Source organism: Cyanistes caeruleus, chromosome 14, assembly GCF_971803275.1.
Source record: "Cyanistes caeruleus chromosome 14, bCyaCae1.hap1.1, whole genome shotgun sequence".
NCBI lineage: Eukaryota > Metazoa > Chordata > Aves > Passeriformes > Paridae > Cyanistes > Cyanistes caeruleus.
Window position 1 is genome coordinate 8304336 of NC_141714.1, and position 24692 is coordinate 8329027.

The 24692-nt window shown below is 42.8% G+C and overlaps 1 protein-coding gene across 11 annotated transcripts in view; it reads right to left on the reverse strand.

Annotated features, from left to right (window-relative positions):
• Positions 1–15448: 15448 nt before the first annotated feature.
• Positions 15449–24692, reverse strand: part of LOC111928712 (serine/threonine-protein kinase PAK 3) — a 117676-nt gene continuing 108432 nt past the window's right edge. For all 11 annotated transcript variants that reach the window (XM_086850608.1, XM_086850603.1, XM_086850610.1 and 8 more), the window contains 6 exons: positions 23177–23289; positions 22178–22295; positions 21719–21818; positions 21094–21290; positions 18651–18788; positions 15449–17121 (listed from right to left, as the gene is read on the reverse strand). In XM_086850608.1, coding sequence (XP_086706734.1) covers positions 17032–17121; positions 18651–18788; positions 21094–21290; positions 21719–21818; positions 22178–22295; positions 23177–23289 — 756 coding nt within the window. In that variant the 3' untranslated portion in view covers positions 15449–17031. The remainder of the gene's footprint in view (positions 17122–18650; positions 18789–21093; positions 21291–21718; positions 21819–22177; positions 22296–23176; positions 23290–24692) is intronic.

Genomic DNA, 24692 nt, shown 5'->3' on the forward strand with positions numbered 1-24692 from the left:
ACAGGAGACTTCCTTCCTCAGCCCTGTGAACATCTCTGCTGTTTCTACATTCCCAAGTACTTTTTGGCTCTTAACACTATGCTGCAATGATCACCCCTCTCCCAGGTTTTCCCAGTTTTACCTAAAGGACAAAACAGCCCCACATTTTGCCCTGAAGAATAGAGACAGGATGCTTCTGCTATGCTGATTAGATGAAAAACTAATTTTGTCCTCACTGTGTATAACACAGCTGACTACTGCCCTGATGAATAAACCTTCTTTGCTGCCAAATAAATCATACTACCCACTAAGGTCTTACAACACAACTATGGGAAATAATTCTATAAAAATCACAATTTGTCTTTGAGAAAACTAAATTAACTAAGAAAGATGGGATTTCATATCTCCCAAAATACACTCTCTCAGGCAATACATCTATTGCTTTCAAGATTTAAAATATCCTTCTATTTCTGGGAAAAAAACCCAAAAGTGTAAAGTCAGTGTCTGTTATCTTCTCTCTGGAGTCTAGTCTAACTGAATCATTAAAAACTGATATGATCACAGACCTTCTAACTAATTAAAGTTAGAAAGTGGTGTGTTTATTCACCAGTGGGTGCACGGGGATCTTCCCCAAAAGGTGCGACCACCTCAAACAAGGTGGTCCCACTATTTATTTTCCAAAAGCTTATGTACAACACATATGCATAACCTCAACACCTCCCATCCCCATTCACTACTAAAATGAGGCTATTAGTCCTTCACGCGTGCACAATTCTTCTCTTGATTTGGGTCGATGGTCTTGAATTGGGTCAGTGGTCCTCAAAGGATGTGTGGGTGCGGAGGAGCCAGCCTAGCCCAAGATCCTGGCTCTGCCCTGGAGGCAAGACACCTTTCACTCAGAGAGAAAATGTATCGCTCCCAGGGGTCTTTGAGTTAGTTATGTTAAACTGTTGTGCCCCATTGGTGCTCCCCCCTGCCTGTCACCCCGATACAGGTATCTCGGGCTCCCCCTGCCCTCTCCTCCCCTATAAATACCCCGGCTTTCCCCTGTTTGGTGGATTCGCTGTTGCTGGCTCCCTTCGCCGAAGCTCTGCCTGAATAAAGGTTTGTGCTTGGTGGAACGCTGGAGCAGCTTTCTCGTCCCTTCTCCCCGTGTGGGCTGCCCGCCGCTGAGCCCAGCTGGAATCACTCGCCTGCCCAAAGCCGCACACTCGCTCTTCGGCCCAGCCTTTCTCAGGGCTGCCTCTGGAGAAGCCACGGCGCTCCGGACTTTCCGTCGCCGCAGCAGGATGAAGCCAGGAAGATCTTCATCAGATCTCTGTGACCTTCTGGCACGATCCAAGGCCCCCTGCTTGGTGATTCATTGGTATAGAATCCAGGTGCTGGCCATTGTTCTCACTGGTTCTTGTGATGTTCTTCATCTGTTCTTGTAATGGTTCACTCACACCACTTTCTTCTATAAACAAGCCCATTATAGCAAACAATATAACAATTAGCTCTGGCTTAAGCATCTAATAATCATTAACTTACCATTTGATCTGATGTTCAAATAATGAAGGGATTGTTAACATTCCGGAACACATAATCACGGAATGATTATATTGATGTGCTTTATAGAAGAGCTCATGAGTACACATACCCAAAGCTGACCCGCCTTGGATTTGAGCTGAACATGTTTTACACTCTATTGTTATATAATTTACATACTACTTATTAAATGTACATTGTTCTATTGTATGCATTGATTTTACCCAAACATGGATTTCTCATGATCCCCCCAAACTCTTAACATAGTTTCTCATGATTCTTTAAACATTAATTGTATCTAATCACATCTAACAATTATATCATTTTTCATATACTGACTACACAGGTGTAGTTTCACATGATCTTAAGCAAGCGCAAGGCCTAACATTTCCCATGGCTTATTTTAACACTTTTCCTAGGGCTTTCCAAGCCTAACTTTCTTTCTAACTCCCCAAATTTTCTATGATTTTAAAATCTTTTACTATCATTCTCCCCTTTGAAAACATTTTCAATTCACTATAAGCACAAATGCTTTCACTTGATACAGTCCTTTGTTTCTGAGTTTACACTTGATGTTCTTTGAATCCTTGATTGATGTAAGCCTTGTCCTGGATGCTGTCACGAACTGAAGAACCATAAGACGGTGGGTGTGGATCTCATGTCAGTGCTTTTATTCCAGGACATTTTCTTCTGTGTTTCGCCCTTTAAGATGTTGTAAACTAACCAAATTGATAGGAATACAATTATCACACTCTCAATGATAGGTTTAATCCATGAACCCCCATTCCACCCTAACTCTTTGAAGATTTTGCCTACCCAACTTGTAGTCAAATCCTTTTGCTCTTCCTGTGCTACATGTTCTATTTCTTGCAAGTAATTTATGTCAGGTTTTACATCTGCAGTTACATTTGTGGTATGGACGGAGCAATGATCAGTCCGTCCTTTTAAAAAACCACACACACCGTACTCTTTCAGGAGTAGCAAATCTGAGGCAAATCAATTTTGTAAAGTCATTTTTGTGGTGGCTTGTAATCTTGCATTTAGATTTTTAAATCCTTCCCAGGTCACCCTTGCCAATCTACCTGACCTGTAAGTTTGTTTACCATTTCTCTATTCTGGTAGTTTACTATTGGACTGAGCAAAGACTCTAGGGCCCACCCAAATTTCACTCTACTAGAGGGTTCTTGCCAAGTGTCATCTTGATTTTATTCCTATCCTAATCCTTCCTAGCTGTGCTTGTGTATAGCCACTGAGTTGTTTTTCAAGCAAGATCTCACATTTTGACGTCATTGATTTTACCATTGTTAGCATCTCTACCGAGATTAATTTTTTACCAATTTTAACAATGCCTCTGCACCCCAATGACATTTGTTATGTTTAATATGTAGAACTCCTTTCTTTATAAAGGGGGGGTAACACTATTTCTCTTTATGCAGATACATGCCGCCCTTCTGAATTCTTTTGTGCATTTAGCAAATGTCCCAGTTTCTCATCTTCTACCGAATATTTCAGTTTTGGGGGCAAATTGAACTGAGATACATTAGTCTTTAAAGGTATCAATGCCATTGCTGTTTGCACTTTTCAAGCAATCTGTCAAGCTGTCCAGTCTGCCTTTCTATTCCCCCCACAAATTTTGGAATTTCTTGATTGTTGTTCTTTACAGTGTATAATTACCAATTGTTAAGGTTTTTGTATTGCTTTTATCAATTGCAGACTGCATCTTGATGTTTAATATGCATACCTTGAGAAGACAGTAGTCTTCTTTTTTTCACAGTGCTCTGTGTACATGTACAAAAGCATACTTTGAATCAGTCCATATGAGTGACATATGAGCATACATATGAGTCAGCTCCTTTTCCCTTCACTTAATTCTAGTGCTATGGTTAAGGTAACCAGTTCTGCCCTCTGGGCAAATGTATTTGGTGATAATGCTTTTGCCTCTGCTACTGTACTATTGTTATCGCATATCAAGCGTATCTAGTCCTGTTCTCCACGAAGCTTCTTCCAGCTGTAAATTCCATTCTGGGTGCCCTTGTGGGATGTATTTCAGGTGTTCTCTTGCCAAATATGTGTACTCTATTACTTCTACACAGTAATGCTCTAATGGGCCTTCTCCATTTGTGGTACCTAGGAAGATAGCTGGATTCGAAAGGTTAATTGTTTTTAGTGTGACATCAACCTGCTCAGTCAGAATTACCTGGAATTTCATCATCCTGCTTGGAGATATCCAGTGGGCCCCCTTTTGTTCTAAAACAGTGGTTTCCATATGTGGCATGTAGCCATTTATGTGTTTACCGATAGTGAGTTCTTTTTAGCTTCTTGTGTCAACATCACAGTGGCTGCAACTGCTCACAGGTATGAAAGCCATCCGGCACTCACGTTGTCAGGTTGTTTGGAAAAGTAGCCTACAGGCCTTTTCCAGCTTCCCAAAAGTTGGGTCGGTACTCCCAGTACGAGACGTAGTCTTTCATGTACAAAAGGCAAAAATCTTTGGACAAATTGGTAATCCTAACACGGCAGCTGTTTTCAATGCCTCCTTCAGTTTGAGGAAGGCCTCCTTCTGCAGTTTGCCTCAGGTAAATAACTGCGTCTTCTGGGCTTCATAAAGGGGTTTTGCAATTAGTCCATAGTCCACGATCCACAGGTGGCTCTACTGTCATCCTAAGAAAACTCACAGCTCATGTAAGTTCTGGGGTTCTGGAATAGCACAAATAGCTTGAATATGATTAGTATGTAGCTTATATTGCCTTTGTGAGATTTCACACCCCAGGTAAATCACAGTCTGCTGGGAAACTGATGCCTTTTTTTTAGACACCTTATATCCTCCCATTCCCAGGTGATTTAAAATTTCAAATGTTACCTTTATGCAGATTGTTTTTCCTTCTGTAGCTATCTGTATATCATCAACACACTGTAACAGCAGATATTGTTCTCTCAGTACTTATCTGTTCTCGGTCCAAATCTCCAGCTTCTTTGCCAGCTGGCTTCCAAATACGGTTTGGACTGTTCTTGTATCCTTGTGGGAGTCGTGTTAGGGTGAGCTGAGTTTTCCTTCCAATTTCTGGATTTTCCCACTTATAGGCAAACAGTCTCTCACTTATAGGCAAACAGTCTCTTACTTTCTTTGTAAAGGGATATGCAGAAAAAAGGCATCTTTTAAATCAATTAATTAAACTATTTATATTTCTCTTTTAGGGATGTTAACAATGTGCAAGGATTAGCTACCATGGAGTAAATACCTATAATTATTTTATTTCTTTTTCTCAAATCCTGTACATTTCTGTATTGGTCAACACAGAAATTTGGGCTCTAGTGTTAACTACAGAAGTAATAGGTGCAGGTTTATGGCCCACTTTTGTTATAATCAGTATGTCTCCAGTTTTGTTGTATCTAGTGGGCATTTTAAATACAACCAACCTCCACCTATCTGCTCAACCATGAGAGGCAGACTTACCAGTTTCCCTGATTCTGAGGCTGTTTGGGCTCCACTTCCAGAAACTGAGAAGGAGGCCATTTTGCCTCACAGTCCAGAGCCTGTGAAAGTGTGATGGGTTGTACAGTTGGAGCATTCTATACTATGAACCAGAGACACTGCCAAGTAGAAACTACTTTACTCAACCTTTTAAGAGATAATCTATCCATTACATTTCTGGATACCCACTTCTTTATTCCTAGTGACCACTAATACTGGTGGTTAGAGATTTGTTTTCACTTTTTTTGGTTTTTGTTAAGAGAATGTATATAACACCCTTTTCATTCTCTGATTTTTCTTCCAGGATTTTTACAGGTCCATATTTTTTACTGTAATTAATTTCCTCTTTTTTAACTTTGCTCCATGTCCAAATTTTATGGTTCCTAGCAGGAGAATGCAATTGTGAACCTAGTGGCTGAGAAGAGGTGGTGAAGGGCATCAACCTAGGATCAGTGGAACCAGGTCCATCAGTCAGGTTCCCAAGAAATCCATCTAGTCTATTCACAGGGGTAACAGCTGCTATGATTTTGGTTTTTTGGAGGAGAATTGTTGTAGGTTTAAGTGGTTCTGGAAGGCCTCAAATTAAGGAGTCATATTTTCAAGCTTCACAGATAACTGCATTAACAATTCACAGCGAGCAGTTTATTTTCTGTTATGTTTCATTTGCGAGCAGGTAGGTTTGTGAATGTTTTCCTGTACTTGGTCAGGAGTACTCACTGTAGTAATGAAGTCCCCCCTTTCAAAGGGGTTAAGCCCCTCTGCCCAATAAGTTGCGTGGTGAGTTAGGGACTATGGGTTACGTCAGTCTCCTGTTGTTAAGAAGACTTCATGTCCTAGTACCCACTTGCTTCCCATTCTCTCAATCAAATTTGATCTCCTCCAGTGAGAGACATTTGTAATACTTATTCTGTCTCTGACTCATAAGGGAGATGCTCATACTTCTTCTTTAACTTAGTCAGTTCAGTAGTAGTGTATGGGATTTCTTTAGCCACTCCTGTGATTCCGGCTCTGATGCCTTAGAAGGCCTTTTGAGTGAAACTCCTGTTCTCCAAAGAGACTCAGAAGAAAGAGACTGAGCTTTTCACAATAGATCTCTCAGGAGGTTTTAATCAGCTCTTTCTCCCAAGAAATCCCACAATAAATAGCCAAGGATACAGAGAAAAGAGTCTTTTATCCCTGAAGGTGTGGGAGAGGGCAAAGGGGAAGAACCATTGAGATACCTAGAATTTACGTGTCCTGTAAGCATGCCGGGAGGTGACTTCTTTTGGCCACCACAACTGAGGGCTATGAACAAGGGTTTCGCCTGAAGGGGAGGGTGGCAAGCTGAATACTAATGGCTTCCCTTCCAGGAGAGTGTGGCCAACCTGCTGGTTGGCTCACTGCCCTCCACAGACCATGTGGAGCTCTAGGGGTGCCAGTGGGTATGGATGTTCTATTGCATTCCACAAACAGCTATAACCCCCTGAAAATCTTTCCTGTAAAAAAAGCTCCCATGTCTGACTCTCTCGCCTCTACAATCCTATATGTGGGGATTTTTTCTTCCAAAAACACCTTAATAAGTGATCCTGTAGTTGCTGAAGCAAATTTGAAATGCTTCTGGCCCCCTTGTTATCTGAAATTCTAGTGGCAGAATATATTTGTGCTTTCTCACTTGAGGCATTACTGTAAAAACCACCTGGCATATTTGGAAGAGACATACAACCCAAGACCTCCTTCGCCTAGTAGTACTATTTGTAACTTGGCTATTAGCTTTAGCATTCATCAATTAACATTCAATAGCTATCTCTCAGCACCTGCACCCAACCTTACTCAGAGAAATTATTTGGATTGTTTTAAGAGTTGAACTGTTCAACTAAAAATATGTAATTTAAAAAACCTTAGATTGGCTTTTGCATGTGGAATTGTTTGTTGTTTAGAAGTTGTTCATTGTAGAATTGTACTGGATGGTTTTTTTGTGTGTGTTCCAATTGAATATTTTATTGTCATAAGCATTATCGCTATTTTTGTGGAAATAGAACTGCCTTTTACTTCACAACTGCTCCCTCTTTTCCCCCAGTGAGTTCCCAGCCCATTGCAGTCTCCATCACACTGTAGCCTTCATTGATGCCCCTCACCACAAGACTGAGCCCCAGGTTTAGGGACTCATCCTGTCACTGGCTGAAGAACAGCAATGTCTCAGAGGTCTGGTGGGATTTTAGTGTAATTCAGACCTGCTCTCTAGCCCTCAGTTCTCCTCACTGCTAAGTTCTCATTCCCTTTTCCTTGTCCTTCCAGCTCTGTAAAACCCCTTGACCCTCCCCACTCTTCCCAGCCCACCCATCCACCTCAGTTAGGCTTAAGCTGAAGCTTCTTTGTCTTCTCTGGCACATCAGTCCAGTCCTCTGTGGGGAGCATCAGTCCCAGAGCATAGCACACAACAGTGCAGTCTGGACCTGGACTAGCTCCCCTCCACCCTTGGCTTGACTGTTTGTGACAAATGAGTGTTCCCTGTTTCCAGCTCTCACTGCAGGATGGCTCCAGGGCAGAGCTCAGCCACTCTCCCACTGCATCCCCTGAAGCTTGGGGCAGGCAGTGGTCCCAGAGCTGAGGTTAACAGTGAGCACCCAGAGCTGTGGCTTGCAGTCAGTGTTTGCAAAAGTTTTGTTCTCTACTCCTGCAACTTGTGGGGAAAACAACTTGTGTGGCCAGGCTAGCACTGTCCCTCTAGGAGTGACAAGGCTGAAGGTCTTTCCTATTGCAGAGGAGCCAGCATTAAGCCATAGCAAGGTCTGGCAGGTGGGGAGCCAGATCTTTCCTACTGTCTGGGACTTGCTGCCCACCAAACACACCCACTCACCATGCTCTGTTCCATTGGGATAAAAGGGTCTGTCTATACAAGGGTTTCCATAATGTTGTTCTACCCATGGGTATGGAACGAGCACAGAGAGTAAGGGTGCCAGTCACATCGCTTGCACACTTTCCTTTATATACAAGACACATCTATGCATACCCTCATATAGATGTATTAAAATTACAGGGATGGATAGAGATTTCCTACAGACCTCTAACTTTGGCATAACTCACTGGGGGATTTTTTTCCCAGCATTGTGTGAGTAGGTGTCCAAGACCTGAAGTGAGCAGCATTTAGAAACAGTTTCAAGATTTCGAGGCAGGAAGTGGAGCTGACAACCATCTGCGTAACTCGCCACATTCATAGGGATGGGCTGCTGGTTCTTTTAGGAATATGGCACAATGGAGACATGAGACTTGGAAAAGTCATAGCTCTCTGTGGATTTGTGCAAAAATCACAAGGGCGGAGCAGCAGAAACACTGTATGTCTACTTGTGCAGACACAAGGTCTGAGGAGTTGGGGTGATGGAGAGCAACCTGGGCTGGTAGCAGGTCAAGTCCTGTGTCATGACAACATAGACTGGCACAACACAAAGCTGAAAGCACAACTACACTGATGAAGACTTTCTGATGCTGCACATCCTACAGGAAAAGCTGCTGTCACACAATCCATTGGAATTTACAACTTTTATTTGCAATACTTTAGGTCCAAGTTTCAAACTGCAATATTTTTACACTCAAGACACAGTCATGCACAATCCATATTTCAATTTCCTATTGCTTCAACCACAATTCAAAATAACTTAATATTGGAAACAAAACCCAAAATCTTTAAAAAAAGGATGCTGAGGTCAATAAGATGGATCCATGCCATCAGCACATTTACAAAGTAAATAACTTAGTTCTCTTTTTAAAAAGATCAGTTACCTCTTAATCCAAAGTTACAGAAGATTTTTCACTACACATTTGTTTATTGTTTTTCTCTTTAATATTTTTTTCTGTTTTTTCTTTTTTTTTCTTTTTTTTTTTAAACAGATAAACACGTCCTAAAAAAGGAATGTACAGCAAAATGAGATACATTTCTGATAAACAATGAAAATGTAGGCTCCTCCTCTGTTTACTTTTGTCTGGATACCCTGAAGGAAAAAATCTATCACACACCAGCATAGGTATAAACTGGTCACTTTTAACTAAACCGGAGTTTAGCACTGGTGACATCCTTATGTAGTCAAGAGTTGAAGAATTCTTTTGCAGATCTCGAATCGTGTGTTTGCAGGTACAGCACCTGCAATGCTGATGCACCAGTGCATGAGAATAACTCTCTTAACATTCCCCCACAGAATTTGGGCTCTGCCCAAGAAGGAGGTGCTATGGTCCTTTGCTCCTCATTCCCCTGTGGAGCAGCTCCCTTCCCACTGGCTGACCTGCTAAAGGCAGAACCCGGCAGCTCCTCACACTGAAGGGCTAAGGCAAACCCCCTTGCTGTGCTACAGATGGATTTATCAGCATTAACATGGGGATACACAGATGGACCAAAATCAGTTGCCTTTGTACAGCTAAGCTTAAAGGTGAAAAATCTCAAGAGCCAAGGATGGAATAGACTGACAGGCTGCCTGTTTGCTGTGCTGACCCACTTGTGACCAGCACACTTTTTTGTGAGGCAGAGTGAGAAAAAGGGGCAGCTCCCTCCCATGCAGGCAGCCAAGGGAACCATCCAGCCGTGGGACTTGGGGAACTGTCAGCACCTGCTGCTTCAATGACCAGTTCAGCTGTCATTGCAAGTAACAACCAAATTCTCACTGACTCCAGAAGGAGCAGCAACAGTGCTTGAATTTGATCCCTAAGCCTGGGGCAGTGCTGGACACACACAGTGTGACACAGCAAACAGACCTTTCAAAACAACTTCCTGCCATTATTCCCTCCCATTTACAGTGGTGTCACACCAGTCTGAGGCATCTGGGAGCCCTCAATGCATCCGACTTCAGATGGCAGGCCCTGGGCTCCTGGAGATTTTGCAAGGAATGGAGGTGGAGATTCCCTCCCCATATCGAGTTTCCGTATAAAAAGTCTGCTGTGACCAGGCAGCTCAAAGGACAGAGAAATGGGGGTCTCAACCACTTTATTTGGGCCAGTTACACAGTCTCGGGTAGGAGCCACTGAGCATATGGGGAGCAAAGGGCACAAACAAAGAAAGACGGACAAAACTAGTCAAGTGCAGAGACTGGAATGGGCAAGACCTGGGAGAAGTAACACATTACTTCATTTCACTCTTTAGAAAAGCTCTTTCGTGTTTCAAACACCTGAGAGGCATGAAGGAGGTTACATATAAACAATACTTGGGTTTTCACACACTGACCCTCTCAGTGTTCTAGAAGAAATTGGATGAAATATATTCTCTCTGAGTTGTATCATTTGACATGAGCAGCTCAGCACTAGAAGCTAAAGGAGCCAAAGCCTTAGGCCACAAGAGCTGACCAAGAGAAAACTTCTGGATGAAACTAAAGTAGCTAACATGGACCTAGCTGAATCCAGCAGATAGAGTTACAGAACTGTAGAATACTTTATGTTGGAAAAGACCTCTGGATGCCATGGTCAGGAGCTGTTTTAGTGGCTGGCATCCGCAAACATGTAACACCAAGGAGTTGTCATTCAAAGGTGTGCACACATGTGTCTGACGGCTCTTCTGACCTGCATTCATGGCTGCCAACTCAGGCCATGGTGCCTAACCATGCTCCTTTCGGCTCCATACTTAAGTTGGGCAAGGCAAGCATTGCTCACAAGCCTCCAGCAGCTGCGAACTTTGTGCCACCAAACAGAGCAGAAGGTACCTTACACACAGGTGCTGAAGTTGATATCTGATCTGCTTGAAAACTGTGCAGGGCAAAGCCACTGTGATCACAGGCTATTAAATAAATTAGCAGTTTCCAATATTATCAACTTTAACTAATGATACCGCTCCCAGCTTCCTCAGTCAAGGTCAGATTCTAGCAGAACTCAAGTGCTTGCCTAATGGAATTGCTAAGCAGCAAGAACAAGGTTTGCAGGCTTGTGCCCACATGGCAGCCCAAAGGGCACCCATATAGAGCATATGAACATCCCTCCTCTTTACTGTAAGACCTTTTTTTCTTTTGAGATAACTCTTGTAACCAAAGGTACATGCAACTGTTGGTACGCTCTAGCCAGTGATGGTTTGCAGGCACAACGCACACCTAGGATTATGGCAATCAGCTCTAAACTGCATCCAAAGAGAGATGGATGAGAGAGATTCTGCAAGTTCCAGTGAGAAAAATAAAATTACCCTGCCAGTTCAAGGACAGATGTGAGCAAAGAGTAGTTTTAAAGATCCCTGAAGTGCAAATCGCATTCAAAATTGGAATGGTTTCTCTTGAAAGATAGGTTATCCTTTGTCTGCTTCCTGAAAATTTGGGACAAAATTGGAAATACTTACCTGGTATGGGGAGAGGAGAGGGGGAGAAAAAAAGAAAATGAACACTTATAGGTCTTCATCAACCCATCATTAAGTTGCTGCATATCTGGGCATGAATGAACGATCTAAGAGGAAATAGGAACACCAGGAAGGTGTATGGAGCACTGACTTGGTAGCACTTAGCAAGGCAAAGCTGGCACTAGAATGCATGTCCTGGGTGTCAAGCAAAGAAACACTGGCTCCTGCCTTTAATGGCAGATGTCACAGGGCTCTCTCTGGCTCTTTGCTCACTTGGTTTGCTCAGGACTGGACCGAGAAATACAAATATTTACATGCTCAGTGTGAGGAATAGTCAGTAGCCACACGAAGGATTATATACTGGAAATAACTGCTGTATGGACAATAGAGTATGGTGACATTTCCTACAACTAAAGGACAGGAGACAGGTACTTCCCTTCTCATGGTGACTGGAATGTGCTTAATTTTTGGTGGCAGGACATAGGGAAGGACTGACTCAAAGTGCAGCCACTAGCCTCAAAGAAACTCAGCACAAACCCTTGAGTTCTTCTGTGTGTAGTGGAGTGGCCAACCACTAGCCAAAGATGAAGAATAAATACACATATATTTACAAAAGCACAGGACACAAGAAGTGAGAATGTAACCCCAGCCCAAGTTTGGGATCCAACCCTGAGAGCACTGTAAGATCCATCCTATGCAAGTTCCCAGGAGTGCATGCAGGAGCTGTATGGAATTTCACATAGGTATGTTTATATTTTTTTTCTTAAATAAATAAACTTTTCTGTGCTTCTCAAACTTCCCTGACTTTACTGCTACCACACTTCTGTCCCAAAACACATTTAAACCACAGTGAGCTACTGGCTCATTTTCACATGTCTTCATTGCAGGGATGGGTATCATAGTCAAGTTCCTGGACAGGGTATTTCACTGTTTAATTTAAGAATTAAGGCAATTAACCAATCCTTTAAAACCTTGGAATAAAAGTATCTGAAATGTTTAGTTTTCATTCTGCAATAGAAACTGACTATTTCTAATACTTCAAAAATATGTATAACTAATTGCTTGATTTGAGGATAACAGTCAGAAAACCCGAGGTTGCTCCAGAGATTTGTCTCTTTCCTTTCAGCAAGGGCAATGCTAATGTGCTTAATGTCAATCTTAATATACTCTGTGAGCCTGAAAAATAATGTACAAGACTTGACTCCCTCAGGACTGGGTTTTTGTGGGTTTATGTTGTTGGGTTTTTTAAAAGCACCTGTGTCTTTTCTACATTTAATATACAGGCTGGGCGGATACAAACACAGCTCCCATCTTTCAGTATTAGTGAGTGTGAATCAGCACCAGAGACTGTCCCAAGCACGGAGCCACAGGGATACTGGAGGTATGTTCCCTGCATGTCATACAGTCTCCACTGGGCAAGTCTAGTCCATGCTGAAATCAGACACTGGCAGAGATTATGTCTACTGAATTTTGTCTGCTTCCCAGGAATTTCTTTTAAAAGAAAAATCTCAAACCCAAAGATTTGCTGATGGAAAGAAAAAGGAATATAATATTTAATAAAATAAAAAGTAAGGCCTCTTAGGAGAGTGTCTGTCTTTAACAAGTCAGTGCCAACAATATTCTGTATCCTGAGGCATATACTGATCAGAGGAAAAAGCTACCATTTGATTTCCTTACTTTTCATACTTGCTGTCTTCTGGAAAGTTGTGGTGGTGGAGTTTTTTTTTAAGTACATATGCTGAAATACTTATAGGTAAAGGAAATAAATAGGGAATTCCCCCCCTTACCCAATCAAATAGACTAGTTTGTTGACAGAAGTATTTAGACTGTATGTCCAGCAAACACTTGCCATTACAAAGTGTTTTTCTTTAAAAGGATGACTGTCTGTTCTTTTGTGGATATGAAAAAATAAAAGATATACTGGAAACAGAAACAGTCACTCACTTCTTCACTTCTTACAGGAATACAAGCATGTTTCATCTTGAATGCTTTACACATTGAGGGCAGCCCAAATTACTCTTTTGCAAGGAAGCTTCTCCTACAGACACAGATCTTGAGCTGACGGACAAAAATGGGACCTCACGAAGTCTTCTAAACACAACAGAATTGTTCAGGTTGGAAAAAACTTCTGAGCTCATCGAGTCCAACCATCAACCCAGCACTGCCAAATCCAGCACTAACCGGTCCCCAAGTGCCTCATCTACAAATCTTAAATATCTTCAGAGATGGTGACTCCAGCACTGCCCTGCACAGCCTGTTCCAATGCTTGACCATCTTTTTGGTGATTCTTCCTATATCCTATCTAAACTTTCCTTGGCGCAACTTGCAGCTATCTCCTCTTGTCCCAAAGCTTGCTATTTGGGAGAAGAGACTGATTCCTCCATTGCTCTAATCTCTTTCAGGCAGTTGTATACTGCTGGCTCATGTTCAGCTGCTCTCAACCAGCACTCCCAGGTCTTTCCCACCAGGCATTTTCCAGCCACTCTTTTCCAAGCCTGGAGCTACAGGGAGTTGTTGTGACCCAAGTGCAGGACCTGACACTTTACCTTGTTGAACCTCATCCAACTGGCCTTGGAGCAGCAATCCAGCCTGTCCAGATCCCTCTGCAGAGCCTTCCTTCCTCCAGCAGATCAACACTCCAACCTAGCCTGGTGTTACCTAAGAATGCCCTCGATCCCCTCATGTAGATCACTGATACAGGTATTGAACACAACTGGCTCCAGCACCCAGCCCTGGTGCACCACAACTGACAGCCCCAGCTGGATGTGACTCCATTCCCCATGACTCTCTGGGCCCAGTCATCCATCCAGTTTTTTTTACCCAGAGAACAGTGTACCCATCCAAGCCATGAGCAGCCAATTTCTCCAGGAGAAAGCTGTGGGAAACACTGACACAGGCTTTACTAAATCCCAAGTAGACACATCCATAGCCTTTCCCACCATGCCCTAGGCAGGTTATGCTGTTTTAAAAGAAGATCAGGCTGGTAGGCAGCACCTGCCTATCACAAACCCACACTAGCTGGGCCTGATCCCATGGTTTCTCTGTATGTGCCATGTGATGGCACTCCAGATGATCCGCTCCATGACTTTTCCCATCACTGAAGTCAGGGTGACAGACCTGTAGTTCCCAAGATCATCCTTCCAGGTCTTTGTGTAGATAATTGTCATATTTGCTGTAGTCCAATAACCTGGGATCTCCCCCTTAGCTAGGACTACTGGTAAATGATGGAAAGGGGCTCAGTGAGTTTGGACACTCTTCACCTCTTCACCTCCTGCTGCAGCTCAGGCCCAAAGCGGAGGAGCTCCTCTCCCTGGGCACATGTCCCACAGCTGTACTCATGCTGCTGCCACCAGGACTGGCCTAAGAGCAGGGCACAGTCTGCAGCTGCACAAACTGCCTGGCTAGCAGCATGATCCCACCATAGCCCTATTTGAGCCGCTGCATGGGTTGTGGTGGGTGCAGAGCTTAGAGAAGCCTTGGCTTTCTGTTGGGTGGACACCATTGCTCTCTGGTCAAGCTGGCACCTTCCTGCACACCCTTCTACACCATCTGCTGTGCTATGGCCTATTTGCCTGTCCTGGCCGCTTCCACTCCCCAGGGGCTTCTTTTATAGGGGCAAAGCTTGGGAGCCATTGGTGCAGGACCTGTTAACCACTGTCACTCCAGCTGTGGGCTCCTGGCAGCTCCCTCAGCTCCTCCTGATGCTCCCCCAGTTCAGGAAACCGGAGCTGCTCGCCTTAACGTATTATTTGGCTATCTGAAAAATCAGACCTGTTGTGCTCCCCAGGAAATGATGAGAAGTTAATTTCTACTTAGCTGTGGTAACTCAAGGAGGGTTGCCTCTCCCTGTTGCCTTTGCCAAGGACACTGTGATGGCCAGTGTGAGCGAAGGTAGCAGAAGTAAGGATAACTTGCCACACAAAGACTGCAACTAAACAGGATGCAAAAACCAGACATGCTCCTGGCCTGATTCAAGAACAGCCCCAATGAAGCATCCCTTCATTACTGCTGGCCAGACATGAAGGCAGTGAGTGGCTTAAAGGCTATTTAACCCTTTGCAGGACCAGGCCAACATGAAGATCTATAGCAGAAAGCTGTTTTACTTGTGGGGATCTTTTGCTCAGTGGGTGCATGTTGCTTCAGCTGCTGTTTTGAAGGTCTTGCATTAGTTGTACTCTAAAATACAGCAACAAGTATGCCAATAAAATGCTTTTACTGAGTGAAGCCACACCGTCTTTCAGAAATGAATAAATAAAACACAAATTGCATACTGAAAGTATTCTGCTCCATTCCAAATCTGCTGACTTGTCAAGCACAATCCTCAGCAACATCCCAAACATCAGGTAAATCTTTTGCAGCAACTCAAGAGCTTCATTGTGCAGTGCTTGCCATATGTAAGACAGCAGAAAGCAGGCTGGCCTGGTGCCTCCAACTAATTCTGCAATCCACCTGCATTTCACACTTTTGTTCTTGCTCAGTGCACAACTCCAGGTTTTAAGGTGCTTTCTTCCAGAGCTGGCTGCTGCATTGGCTTCTGCAGATCTGAACTGCAGGTTGTTCCTCACATCAGCTTTGGTTCCCAGGGCAGAACTCCTGTGCCTAAAGGATGCTCACCTGTGCAGGAGCCTGCAGAGCAGCCTGGTCCCCTCCCCCTCTGCCAAGAATTCCACAGACACTATGAACTTTTCCCAGGAGCTACAAGACAGATGGGAGAAGAACAGGCACTCTCAGAAGTGACACCACTGCTCTGCTCTGTTTGCTCTACTCCTGCAGAGACTCAGGATGGCAAATCCCACCAGGCTGTGCATTTCTCAGCTTGGACACAATTTCCCTGGAGAACAGTCCCCACCCAGTTTGGCTCAGAGACAGGAGGATTAGTCCTGTCCCAGGAAGAGGTACCCACAGCCAGGCTGCTGCCACTTGTCGCTACCAGTGCCTCCTTCCAGTCTGGCTCTGCCAATGCTCAGGCTGCTTTGGGCTCTGCCAGGGCTCTGCTGGGGCTCAGGCCTGGGCACAGCTGGGGCCACTCTCCCCTCAAATTGCTCTGACAGCTTTGCATCAGACAAAGCTGTTCCGAGCACACTGACTGATTTTTCTGCTGTTTCAGCTGAATAAGACTCTCACCTGGGCAAAGAGATTGCAGTTAGGGGTACAAATCCAATTGTCAAGGACCGAATCATGACACAGTCCCAGCTGAACACCTGTATCTCCATGGGATGTTTTGTCTGTCCCACTCTTCATTCCTTTTTGGTTGGAAATGCAATTGCACTTTCTTCCTCATGTAGAAGTACCACAGCTGGGCAAAAACTGGCAAATGGGCCATATTCAAAAGGCAGTCTGGAGCTGATGAATGAAGAATTGCCCTTCTCCAATTCCAAGCCATACCAGAAACCCCATAAACACAGCTTTACATCGTTAAGAAAGAACTGACAATTTAAAAGTCAATGTACAGATTATTCACAGGGTGAGAAGGAAGGCAATCTTCCAGTTGAATTTGCTTTACCTTGGAAATGATTGAGGCAGCAAAGCATTTTCTGTCATTACCTCTCTGTCCTTAGCCCCGATTCATCTTAAAAATAAGTTAAGGAGCTGGAAAGCAGGAAGAAGACAAATGATAATTTTTTACTCCTTGAGGAACTGGGGTGATCCTACCACCATGACTGTGACTGTTGGTTTGTTCATCCATCCATCTGTCCTGCAGCATGAGAGTTGAGGTTTTACAGAGTTTGTGTTCTCAGTCCTGCTCCAAGCTGGCAGGGCAGAAAGCCGACCTGCAGTGCTAGCGGCTGCTGTTTTTAATTGCTTCCTTCGCTGCAATGATCAGAGGAGTCAGGCTTGAGAGCGGCTTGGCTAATTTTAAAAATGGATGCTGCCCAAACAAAAAAACCAAGAAAGGTACCATTACTTTCCAAACTCGGTTCCTCACAGGCTCAACCAGGATTCCACTCGTTACCAGAAATACTCAGAAATAGGACTGAGGGGGCCATCTGCACTTCCACCAGGAAGTCTAGGACATTGCTATCACAGGCAAACATGACCTATATGCCTATCAATCCATTTTTCCCAGTGTCTTCACCTTGCTGGGATTTTTGCCCTGCCAGTGCTCTGAAAATGCTGCTTACTGCCCCAGAGCTTTGTTCCTTTCAGGAAACTCAAAAGACTCACTTAGGTTCCTCCTTTCTAAAGACACAAACTGTGTTAATTCTCAAAAAATATGCATGTAAGTCATTCCTTAGGAAACTCAAATACCTCTAAGAAATGTTCAACCCAGTAGGATTTAGGTTTCTGTGTTTTCTTGAGATCTGTACTGAGGTACAGGTTTTCAGCAGCAAGTCAAGAGCAGGGAGACAAGTGGCAGAGTGCTGATGGACTCAGCTCTGGCTTGCAGGGAGAACAGTGTCTACCTTCCCATCCCCTGGCCCTCCTGTGCTGGCTGGTATCTTCCTTCCCAGCAGGGACAGCCAAGTGGCATGTTCTGCAGCTCCCTCTCCCGTAACACCTGGCAGCAAACCTCAAGCAGCTTGACTGTGCCAGGAAGCAAACAGGGTTGGTACAAGTCCTGTTCAACTGTCCCTGTTTGGGTGGCAGAAATCTCTAAAAATGGGGCTTAGTAGCAGAAACCTGTAAGAGAGGAGCAGAGCAGGAAGGACAAGCTGGGGCCTCTCTGAGGCCCACAGTCTCCTCCTTCCCACAGCCAAATCTCTGACATGTTGGCTGGGACTGCTTTTACTGGGTTCCTCCCCCATCAACACCATTTCAGGCCTCTATACCTGGTATCATTCTACTTCAGTTCTTTTGTGAAGAGTTAAAACTGAATTTACTCCCAAAAGTACAAAACAGGGCCACAGAAATGACCAGGAGATGGAGCATCTCTCCTCTCAGGAAAGGCTGAGAAAGCTGGGCTTGTTCAGCCTGGAGAAGGGCAGGCCCTGAGGAGACCTCACCTTGCAACTCTTCAATATTTCAAGAAGGGTTGTAATAAAGTTGGAGACACATTTTTTAGCAGGGTCTTTTCCAATAGATCAAGAGGGACTGGTTTTCAACCCAAAGATGATCAATTTAGATCTGATCTAATTAAGAAGTTGTTTACGAGGAGAGTGGTGAAACACTGGTACAGATTGCTCAGGGATGATGTAGGTGGAAATACATCCCTGGAAATATTCAAGGTCAGATGGGGCTCTGAGTGACATGACCTAGTTTAAGAGATCCCATCTCAGTCAGACTAGATGATCTTTAAAGGTCTCTTCCAACCCAAACCATTATAGGATTTTACTTAGTTTTTGTTTAAAAGCACCAAGGCTGGAGATTAATATATGGGGAGGCCACCTGATGCCTTTATCTGACAAGAGGACTGATCCCTTGCGTATCTATTTCACCTGCAGCTGCTTGGTATCTTACCTGCAGAAGTTCCTTGGCAGATCCTCGCCTGTCCACATCCATCTCCAGGCAGCAGTTAAGAAAGTCTCGGAACACAGCTGAGAGTCGCTCTGGGTTCTGCAGCTCTGGTGTCCCGTTTGTAGCTATCAGATACAGTGCCTGGACACAAATTAAAAAGAAGACTGCTTCATTCATACCCAGAAATACTCACAGAGACCCAATTTTTAAGCTCCAATCTCCACTGTCAGTTTCTTCCCTGGCAGAGGGTTGGATATAACAACAACAACAACACAAAAAAACCCACAAACCCAAAAATCACAGCTATTCCAATATCAAAATGATCTTACTTTGACAGCTGATTTCATTGGCTGACTTAGTCAGAACTACATCAGCGCATTTTACTTCTCCAAGTACTGACACAGCTTTACAGGCCATTTTAAAGAGTCAGTGTGGTCTAAATATATTATTTCCAAGGATTATTTCATCAAATGCATCTCTGCAGTGCTCACTGGTCCCTAAAATATGGCTTACATAAAACAAAATTCATCAATTTTTTTGCTCTGTTCTTGATAAAAATGGATTAAAAAAAAAAATTCCATCAGCTTATTCCATGAATAAAAAACAAGAAACATTTGGAGTCTCAAGTTCAACAGACATGTCAAGTTGCATGCACAAATATATTATGATGAAAAGACATAATTGGGCAGAGAGGACTCACCTTCAACTATCTTTCAGCAGTCTATAAATTCCAAATCACTTCACTTATATGGTAAAACTTTTAATCGTCTCATCAGAAAAAGGAGTAATTCCATCCCTATGGTAGCCCTCCACTAATTTTAATACTTAAATAAATGCATTAATGATATCCCCCTCCCAGGAACTGCAAGTCAGGAAAGGTTTTGGCAGCTGGAATACTGAAGGCTTGGTGACATGGAGAAAGTGGCTTGGGCTATGAAAGAAATATATCACTATATATTACAAGAAGTCCAACAACTAGTGTGTGGTATCAGCTAAAATTTTTTGCTGTAAAAAACAGTCTTGCTTTATAAGCTTTTCTGTTTAGAGGCAGCTGAGACCTCTTACACAAATCTCAAGAATATCTGACTGTGAATTTGGTCAGAAACAGGAAATCCAGTTATCTTTCTAACAGCTGACATGAGGCTTCTTGAGGAGCTCTAATAAACATTTGAGACTAAGGAAGCAAATTTTCAGCATCCAGATCAATAATGCTAATTATTATCACCTGCTTTTGCTGCTTCATACAAGGTAACTGCATTTTTTGCAAGTGAAATATGGCTTCACAGGAATCAGAAACAAAACTATGATGTGTAAAGGTTGCTGCTGGTACAACACAGTTGTAGTGACAGAGGCTTAATGCCACCCTGCCAGCTACTCTTATTCAGCACCACTCTGAATTGAAACCTGTTTATTTCTTATCCACCTTTACAAGGTGACACAGTATGCAACACTCCACACGTGTGCCCTGGAACCAAAAACCCCAGGGAACCTACCAAACCAAAGGAAGTCTTCCAAGAAAACTTAGGAACCTATTTCAAGAAGAGTGAAAAACTTATATAATTGAAAGAGTGAAATTTGTATAATTGATGTATTCTTTTCTTAAGCAGCTGGGAGGTACATCCTGACCTTTCTGTAATTTCTTCTGTCAGTCTGCAATACACAGTCCGGGTGCCACAAACCAGAGAAAGCACAACCTTACAGCATGGACAAAGCTAAAAATCATGTTCTATTTTAATTCTAGCCTTAAGAAACAATATGTATGTATACATATAGGTAAAAATTAATTATCTTATAAACTTCCACAGGAATTAAATGTGCAGCATTTTTAGTCATGAGGTTTTATCCTGGTATACATTCCTCCACTACTACATCATTTTTTGGTGTAAGATCTGGCCATTTAATTTTAAGACATTAGGATAAAACTGAAAACTTCAAAGTACACTAGTTTACTAAGATTATCTGTGCTAAAACATACTTTTAGAATAGTGTTTGCTAATAAATAATTATGGCATTACTAGAAGCAGTGATCCTTCCTGGCAGGTTCAGGTAATCAATCAGCACTGGCCTGAGACTGAAGAGAGTTTTGTGCCTGCAGGTACAGCAGCTCCAGTGCTTATCATAAAAATTCCCCAGCTGGAGAAGCATAGCACTTGAAAATTTTGTCATTCAGAGATACAGCTCAAAGAGAGTTCAAAAATGGCATGAGAAATTTCAAGCACTGCCGAATGCCAAAGTGGAAAGTTTCTGCACAGGTACGTGCCACCGCCTCTGAGGTTTTCATAGTGATTCAATCAAAGCTACAGCAGATGCTGATGTGCTGTAGGAACAGTTTTAGAAGTGGGCCTTTGTAGAACTAGTTAGAGCTGATGTGAATAGGATTTTATCTCATGAAGGACTAAATATGGCACGGATTAGAAAGACAGCAGTATCTGATATTTCACCCTACCCTGAGAGGATTTTCATTAAGGTAAGGAGGCTCTCCTTCCACCATTTCTATTGCCATGATCCCAAGTGACCAGATGTCCACTTTGGGGCCATATGCTTTTCTTGTTACAACTTCTGGTGCCATCCAGTAAGGAGTCCCCACCATTGTGCTCCGTTTACTCTGCTCAGGGGTGATCTGAGCACAGAAGCCAAAATCAGCTGAGGAGAAAAACAAATACTGTTAAAGCCAGCTTGAAAAACAAAATCAAGCAAAAGAACCCCCATTTTAAGCCTGAGAATTCATTGTGGAATCTAGCAGGAAAAGCAGCCATGCTGTGTTTCTTCAGGGCTGTAGCCAAGGTAATACAGAATTGGCCACTTAAAGAAACCCTCAAGTTTCATCCACTCACTTTTACTTAATCACTTGAAACTTTAGACTGTAACTCCCTCTACTCTGGAAGGGTCATACACAAAGCAAAGCTACTCTTGGCACCCTGTTTCTCTCTACACCTCTCTGCACACAGCTGTGCCCTCACAGCAGGGGTCCAGGCACTCCCACCAGCACCACTTTTGGAGAACTGACCATCACTCAAAAGCAATCCCACACCCCACATCCATGAATGCTGCACTTGACTAAGAATACGTACTCAATTTGACAGATCCATCCATCCCAAGAAGAATATTGTCACTTTTGATGTCTCTGTGGATCACTTGGTTGGAATGAAGGAAATCCAGGGCTTGTAGGCACTGATAAGAGAAAAAAGAAATGTAAGGGTAAAAATTCATGACATGATTTTATGACACAAGAAAGGAATGGCTCTACGAGATTTCCCTTCTAGGGGCATGGTGAGGAATGGCAGAACATGTTGCAGACAAGAGAAGAGCTTGGTGCTCCAACACTGTTAAAGTCATGTCTTTCTAGGTGAAGGCACATACCAACTTTTGAAAGGTAAACATCAATTATTGCTACAGACTGTACCCTGCAAACACAGACAGAATGACTGCTGCTGCAGTGGATCTGCTTTCTTGTCCATGTAATGACAATACCACAGAAACAGAAGCATCACCTTGTCTGTGCAAACAGAAGCACAAGTGGGATCCCTCACCTCCCGACAGACAGCAGCTATCTGTCCTTCATCCATACATGTCTCGGTGACAACATCGGTTAAAGAGCCTCCAGCCAAGTATTCCATCACCACCCACAGTTCATCACCAACAAGGTAGCTGAAAGGAGAAAACAATGCTGTGGAGATGAATGTGCATACCTAAACTAAAGAATAACTATAACCTAAAACTGATTCTTGTATCCAGGTCATTTTAAATGAAGACAGAATAAAATTAAAAGGACATTCTTTCTAGGCTATATAGCTCTCGGAACTTGCACAGTATACATGAGAAAGACATATCCATGAAAAGGACTTATCTTAGGTGACAAGCAAGTGAAGAATGCACTTTAGTAAGATAACCAAGCAAAGATAAATCTGGAGCCAGGACACATTCCACCAGCTGGTTCATCACCTTAACTCATGAATTCCACCATTAACCCCAGGAACGAGGCAACATAACTTCCAAAGCTATCCATGGGAGGAGGGTATGCACCACTGAGGACAGAAGTTGGTCAAATGTTTGGAAAATCTTGCAAAATATTCATTCAGAAACAGGAAAGACCATTAAAAAACTGTCAAATTAGCTGTTTCTGGGAACAAGAACTTAGTCTTCCTGGCATCTTCAGCAATGGAAAATAGTGGAAACAGCCCAAAGGAAAAAATTTCTAGGACGGTTTGTCAGCACTTTGCACAAGACACAGAAAATCTAATCAACTTTAAAAAAAAAAACAAACCCCCAAAACAACAACACAGCTTGGAACATGGAGCTGAGAGGCTTATTTTAGGAAGATATGGCTGATCCTGATTTTTGAAAACAGTCTTCAAACTATGTATGCCAGAAAAGACTAATGCAGAGCCAATGCAATCTCCTCCCATCCACTGGAGAAGAGTAGAGAAACAATAAAGAGCTCCATGTTCTGCAGTGATCAAAGGGTTTTTTTAGCCTTTGGCCTGCAGTGTGTAAACAAACATTCACATGATAATACCAGAACAACTTACCTGTCTAAATAGTTAACAATATTAGGATTCTTATTTTCCCTCATGACCAGGATTTCATTGATAATTAGTTCCTTTTTGGGCTGCTGTTGGAGATTCATTTGCTTTATGGCCACCTAAAATGACATTAAAAGCCATTAACCTGAGTAGTCTGTTGCACAAGATCAGAATGAACATGTAGTGGACAACTACATGATTTTTGATTGTATCACCTGCTATTCTTGCTTGCATAACAAAGCAAACACAGACATATGTTACAGATGTTGTTCCATGACAAAAATAACAATCCTAGCACTTCCCAAATTCTGAAATTTTGATTTGCTCCTCTAAAGAACACTCTTTAACACGGTTCACATTTCCAGTTATTGTCAGGATCTAAAAAGAAATAATCCATGTGCTGGTATATTATGGATATACCCAGGGTTTTAAGTTTACAGGGCTTTTAGACCCCTTGGAGACCCAATTTAATTGTGGTTACCAAATGCAGCATGGCAGGTGTATAAGGAACTACCAGTAAGGTTCAGATCCAAATCTCTGCTGAGATCCAGAAATGAGAATTCAGGAATCTGAAGCTGGATCCCCAAAGAGAGCAGGATTCTCTGACACATGACCTTGTCTGTTTTTTACTAATATGATCACTGTAATAGCCTGTCACTGAGACCAGACCAAAACACAACTTCTTACCAGCTGCAGTAGGACTGAAACACAAAACTGAGTCCAATACATGATTTCTTCTTAATTATGTTTTGCATTATACTTTAAGACAAAACACATGATGGAACAAATGGCAAATAGTGTAACTGTTCGAAGTTGGGATTGTGATAAATTGGGCCTGAATGATGACAGTTGACTTCAGCTCATGGATGCCTTAACAGATTCAGTAATTAAGACTGAGACCATGTTTTTCTCTGACAGATACCCCTGCCCTCCTTTTTTTCTGGCAGTTCTATGGACAAAGTCTTTCTGAAATCAAGCAATGTAACAAAGCTATTTATTCCTCACAGCAACGGGAGAATCTGTGACCACCTCAAGTGGTTTCCCACAGCTTCTAGTTACAACAGATGTTTTGATTTTACAAGTTGCATTGCTAACCAGTCTGTGGCCACATGCACAGGCAGATTTTGTGGTATAAATATCCAGAGTTAAACTGTGTATCTAGACCAACATTCTCTGAAAGGCACAACTTGATGCACAATGGGGAACAGAGACAGAACAATTTCTAAACCAGTACATTTATGCTGGCAATAAAAATTATCTACTTTTTATCATCACAAAAGCTTGTTGGGATTTCTTGGCAGATTACTTTCCATTAAAAAAAACATTCAGGAATAATGTAAAATGATACCAGGGTGGGATCAACAATACTGTGGAGAGCACCAACTTGTTCTGAAGACAGAGTAAGTAAAAAAATTAATCTCTTAAAATTTGCTATGGGTGAAGCATCCAGCCAAGCACAGAGAGCACCAAGGCTCATATTGATTCTAGGAATTCACACCTTTTCAGGCATTTATGAAAACCT